Source organism: Atta cephalotes (genome assembly GCF_000143395.1).
Source record: "Atta cephalotes unplaced genomic scaffold scaffold00047, whole genome shotgun sequence".
Classification (NCBI taxonomy): Eukaryota; Metazoa; Arthropoda; class Insecta; order Hymenoptera; family Formicidae; genus Atta; species Atta cephalotes.
Window position 1 is genome coordinate 1,448,945 of NW_012130111.1, and position 6,838 is coordinate 1,455,782.

A 6,838-nucleotide genomic window follows, 5' to 3' on the forward strand; every position below is an offset into this window, starting at 1 on the left:
ATATTTATTATATATATATATATATATATATATATATGAAAATGTGTCCATACATGTTCATACATCTTTCTTTCTTTTGTTTACACTAAAATTACTTTTTAGTGTAATATAAATAATAATAATAATGTGAAAACGTGAAAATAATAATAATGTAAAAAATAATTAAACGCATAATTTCGCGTTGTTTATTTTAGAAAAAAATCAAATTTGGAGAAATATAAATTGCTTATACATAATTATTTATAATATTTTATATATAATTACAACGATTACACGAAAAAAGATATGGTTCATATAACCAGAAATATTTAATTGCAAGCAATATAGTTACATCGTAGTTATTTTTGTGTGGTAAATATATGTATGGTTCATATGACTTATTTACTTGATGTCTCAATTACATCAATATGTAGTTATGCGTGATCTGGTTGTGACAATCAAAACTTGGTTGGAGAATCGTTTATCATGAAATAACTATCTATTCATATACCCATAGAAATTACCAACATTGTTTAACTGACTCAACATCGACTCAATAATCTCAGCAGTCAAGAGTTGCAAAAAGTTGCTGCAAAATGATTTTGCACGAAATGAATGTGGCAAAAGTGTTTTCCCCCGTGAATCAACATATTAATCGTTAAAGTTGATGATTATTCTATTATCTATGACATCATATCTTATGTATACTACTCACACGTGTAGAAAAACCCAAAAAAATTACGAAAAAATGTCATTTTGAAGCTTATAGCGCTTCGACTCCATTCTTTTAATAAATTTCCCGACACTCTTTATAATTAACAGTAGGTAAGATAATTTACCGTTACTTTTTTTCAAAATTAATTTCGGTAACTTTCCTTGACGCAGATTTACTAAAAAAATTTTCTATTAAAATTACACTTTAACTAATATCTCAGAAACTATAAGAAACTACCGATTAATTTATAAGTTGATCACCTCTATAATATATGTCAAGGTCAAGATTAGCGGCGAGGTGTCCCCTAATGTAAAGATTTACTGTCGTCAAGAATAAAAAAATTATACAGATTATTTTTAAAGTCTTAAACGTACTTTTGAAAATATGTTTAATAAGTGCTATAAAGATAAGAAATCTTGATCAAAAGTTTTATATATTTACAACATTGTAATTTTCAAAAGATGTTTTTAAGACTTTAAAAATAATAATTTAAAGGAAGGTATTTAAGAAATTAGATAGATTTAAAAACAAAATATTATAGTCTGTATATTAACACATAGCTGATATATTAATTTTAAATATTAAAAAGTTGTATGTATCACATTTTGAGTTATAAAAAAATTATTTTTGGATAACATCTTTAAAAAAAGAGTAAACATATATAGTTCTTGCACAGGTCAGATTGACAATATATTTATGCAAGTCTTTTAGTTCTCATATGATTTCATAACATAATTTTAGAAATTCTTGATCAACCTCAAAAATAATTTATTTAATTACTTTCTGTGATTGCGAAATTAACTAAGTTAATTAATTCGGATTCTTAACAACAAAATTATTGGCAATAAAGTAATATAGAAAAAAATAAAATAAAGAATGGAACAAGATTCAACATAATAAAATTAAGATGGCAAAAAAGTAGAACAATATATTAAAAATAAACTATTTTTAACAAAAAAATGATATAAATATCTGTACTAAAAGAGTAGGAAATAACAGCAGAAACAGAGAATTATTAATTAGCTAATGTATAAATATTATATGGAGCAAACACCACTGAATCTTCCTGGAACATGTCTGGTATCCATCTTGATCGATCACACAAGAGTTTCTGTTATACAAGGTGCATGAACTTCAGCAACAACTTGAAAGATGTCCATGCAGTACGATGATGATCTTCGTTGAATACCATAATCCTCGTTATTAGAGGAACACGCCTTGGATCAGAAGCGGGATATCTCCGACTCCTTGACAATGTCAATGATAATCTGATTTTTATTGACTATAACCTTGCTATCATCAGGTTCTTGTTTTTTATTATCGATATCCTGTTTGTTATTACCAATGTCCTGGTTATTATCGTTGATGTCTTGATTGTTACCATCGATTTCCTGATTATTATTGCTGATATCTGGATTGTTATGGTCGACATCCTGATTATTATTGTCAATGTTCTGGTTGTTATTAACGTTCTGATTGTTATTGTCGATATCATGATTATTATGGCCGATGTTTTGATTATTATCATCGAGATCCGCCCGCTCGGTATTTTCCGTACCATCATTGCCGCCGTTAATATCATTTCTTGTCCTTCGTTCACCGAACTGTCGTTGATAATATTCCTCACGCATTAACTCGTTGATGTTGCGCCAGCGTAAGCACATTATTAAAATAAATGGTTTGCGAATCTCCTTATTGAAAATCGCATAGATGATTGGATTCAACGCACTATTACAATAACCAAGCCAAAGGAACAGGGATGATACTGAATGCGGGATAGCATCAGGTTTATAGAATGGTCTAATTAGTGCTAGCATAAAGAATGGTAACCAGCAAATAATGAAGGCACCAACGATGATGCCCAAAGTAGTGCTTGCCTTTCGTTCACTTTTTCTTCTCCTTAGCTGACGTTTATTACAAATGCAGGCTCGACTATTACCGGTCCTCAGTATTCTTATCGATTTTTGTAACATGTTCCGTATAAGACTCTCTCGGCGCTCGCTGCTGAAGTGACGCCTTGGATTACCTTCACTCTGTAGTAAATAATTCATTCAGTAAATAACTATTTATATATAAATAATTATTTACATATAAAATAGAAAAAAAAGAAAAATTTTTTAATAAAAATTGCATTATTTAACAAAGAATCCTGCACAAATCTTATGGAAAATGGGTTATGGATCGCTTTAAATTTTAATATTTTGTAGCTCATGTGAAACTGATTAAAATTCTTCATAGGCTTCCAAATGTAGTTAGTTTTTGCTCTAGAAACCTTCAGAAAGTCTTTATATTGTATATGAGAAAATACAAAAAATCGAAATAAATCTTTTTTTACTACACTTGTACATATGCATCAGTGATTTTTAATTTTAATTTTGTATTCGTTCTCAGAATTACCCAGAATGAACGTGGACAAGCGTTTCATTCCTTCGAAATGCTTGATTTATCTGAGTGTCCTTGCTACTTATGAATAGTGTTTGATTGTCGTGAATTTTCTTATTTTTTTGGAAGTTCTAACATACTTCTTCGAATTAGAAAGTAAAATGAAATCTTTTTCTCAGAATGTTTTGTACATAATAATACTTTCCGAAATATTGAAAAATATGATACTTAAACTTTTTTGTGATACTATATCCGACAAATTTTTCCGTGACATATATGTATACAGTATATAGCCAAGAAGCATTATGCAGTATTCATAATTAATATTATATTAATAAAAAAGATTTATCTTGAATTATACTTTCATATAAGATGTGATGATCTTCCAAAGTCCTGGAGCAAAACTTTAGAGGTATTTGGAGATTTTATACCCCTCCAAAGTTTAGTTATAACAGTTAAGATCTCTGTTTTCAAGTTTAAGATCCATGGAAATAATTTTGATTTTTCAAGACTATCCTAATATCATTTCTATAAATAAATATCGATTAAAATAAATCGATTTAAAAAATTTGAAATTGAAAAATTACATCTTTCCAAAAAATTTGCTATAATTTTTTAAAATTATTTTTTATAAATTCTAAGGGCAGATTCTGAAAGAGCAAGAAATTTTACATAAAAAATTATTATTGCTTAATGTTTTTAAGAACATTAAAACATAACAAATAAATCCGCTGAAATTTAAAAATCGCGTCTAATTGAACATTAATGGACTAAGAAAAAATTAGAATTCGAACATAATTTACAAAAAAAATAAATTTTTTATTTTAAAGAAATTTCTTTATCTTGATGGTCAAAAAATGTTTAAATTATGTATCTTTATCTTTATGTATCATTACTTGCATTTGTGATTAAAAATAATTTTCTAAGTTAACTCAAATTTTATCTTTAATTGTCTGTAAAATAAACATTTATTTCATTCTTTTGATGTAAAATCAATATAAAAATTAAATCTATAACAAATATACAACATATATGACTTACTGTAGATGCAATGGTATTTTTTATATGTGTGTTTGGTAAACTGGTTAGCCTTACACACTTCTTGTAGGAATGTCGTGGACAGCTCGTTGAACACATAATCTTATGGTGATCGAAAGGTGAATTAACATCGGGCTCCAATTCCATGTCAAATCGACCCACTTGATAATTCATGGCAGATTTATCGCGCGCGGCATTGAATAGTTTGTAGTTTATCTGTAATATAATTAGTAATACACATGCGCGCATTTATGATACAATTCTGATGAGAAATTATTATCTGAGTAACAATTATAGTCACCCTAATAGTAGCGAAAACTGTAATGTGTGTCAGAGTTAGAATTGCAATCATGCGAGATGCAAGGTCATGTCTCTTTCTATAAAATTAAAGAATTTCGTTCCAATTAACGTCTAAGTAGAGTAACTATTTTTTAAATTATTAATGCCGATTATAACACGAGACATGTCCATTTGATCTTACATATTTATTATCACAAATTCAATTAGTCGCCATATCTGAAGACAGCATCGCTTATTTTATTATATGCCATCAGATAGGCTTACAAGCAGAGTTGTGCACATTGAAATACTTTTATTTGAAAAATAGTATTTGTAAGACAATTGTATTTCGTATTTTGTATTTATCGCATATAAAAATATTCTGTGTTTTGTATTTCAAACACTAAGATTGACGACAATCAATATTATAACAACATTGCAGCAATACTACTTTGAAAGATTGTAATATTTCATAAAATATTGTTGCAATTTGTTGCATATTGTAATAATATTTCTACAAAAAAACGGATATGATTGCCACGACCGAAAGTTGCTCATTAATTATACATGTTTTGGTTATAAGAATTATAAATTTGAGTATAAGAACTATTATATGATTGTGATAACCATAAAATTGACATATCATTTTATAGCTGTAAAAATATGTCCACTTTACAGTTATCACAACCAAATATATTGATGGGTGAAAATTATCATATTCGGTTGAAACAACCGTAACATTTTTTCGGTATATGTCCGCAACAATAAAATTGAAATATTGTGTAATATTGCTACAATTTTTAGAGTAATATTGCAAATGTATTACTGCAACGTAATGTAATATTTAATCCAGTTTTATTAATTGCTAAAATATTGTTTCTAAAATGACATTCTAAAATACACACAATAAAATTATAATAAAAAAACATTCAGGAGTTTAGAAAACACATCCGAAAGAGCTTGGAAATCTTCAGAAGACTCGCCAACTCATTTTGCATATACTTTCTTAGACCTCCTGGATATTTTCTTCTTATGAGAAGCATGTCCATCTCGTGGCGGCACCGCATACTTACGTATTGAATTATAATATTGCAGCAATATAAAGCAATACATTTCCTACAAAATATTAAAATTACAACATCTGACAACATTGTTGCAATATTTTCAATGAAATATTAAAATTTCAATATTGCTGCAATGTTTATAATATTGCGCGCTATTAACATATTGCTGCAATATTTCGTGCTGTAGAGGCATCAATATAAAGACAAACTATAACTTCCTTATCTAAGCAAATGTTCAAATTTCAAATTGCTTGCGTCTTTTTGCAACATAAAGTTCTGCTCTTTTTAAGAAATTATTATGCATAGCAGCTTTTATTCTATTTCGATACAAACTTATACAAGCTGTAATTATCCCTTCTTGAAAATCTTAAATACTATTTATAGAGCATATAAATATTATTACTTCAAATAATACTACAAATTTAATATTAAATTGATATTAGATTTGATATAAAATCATATTGAATTTCTTAAAGACCCCTACAATCTACATACAGCATGTAATATTGCAATAATATTACAGTATAATATTGCAGTATAATATTACAGTATAATATTACAATAAGTAATACTATATAACGAATATATTACTGAGATATTATACATTGTAAAATATTAATATAATATATAATATAATATTAATATAATACATATTATAGTAATTTTACTAAGATTTATGATATGTAATTGCAATATAACGTAAATATTACTATATGGTATATCGCACTGCAATATTATTGCAATATTGTTCAAATATTACAAGTCAAATTACAGTGGCTGCGAGTAGTAGTAGGCCGCGACACCACCAATAGATGGAGAGTTAAATTTCTCCTAAGTAAGAATCAGACAGGATAAAAAAAAAGTTGCAGCATTATGAGAATTTTTACTCATGAATTTCAAATGATTTCACTTGATACAATTTTCAAACAGGTTCCCTAAAATAAGGTTCGGTGATAAATGTAAGGTGATTGTTTCTGATATATTGACAAAAAAAAATTGTACTATAGATTTTCAATATTATTGTATATCATGGCCTAAATTAACAGTAAAATTTTTTATTCTGTGTTAAAAATTAAGTTAGGGATACATTATATTCTTGGATTACATTCGATGAAAGCATTATAAGCATTATTGTGTCTCATTTTATTTTTCTTGTAATTAAATGTAAAACAAGAATTAGATAATGTAATAATGCTAACAGCACGTTCTTCAAACGCATACTATGGAAGTAAATATTACTAGAATGTTACCACAATAATGCAGAAATGTTTCAGTTCGCGGATATTTAATGTTGTAGTAATATTTATGCCATATTATTGATATATTACCATATAATATTAGGTGTAGTAAAAAGAAATCCATTATTTTTGCATGAAATTGA

General features: G+C 27.3%; 1 protein-coding gene across 1 annotated transcript in view; it reads right to left on the reverse strand.

The window, feature by feature from the left end:
* Window positions 1–1,917: 1,917 nt before the first annotated feature.
* LOC105622611 (5-hydroxytryptamine receptor 1) overlaps window positions 1,918–6,838 on the reverse strand; it is a 21,099-nt gene continuing 16,178 nt past the window's right edge. Inside the window, exons 4-5 of the mRNA XM_012204028.1 lie at window positions 4,118–4,330; window positions 1,918–2,727 (exon numbers count right to left, since the gene is read on the reverse strand). Of these exons, the coding sequence (XP_012059418.1) occupies window positions 1,918–2,727; window positions 4,118–4,330 (1,023 nt within the window). The remainder of the gene's footprint in view (window positions 2,728–4,117; window positions 4,331–6,838) is intronic.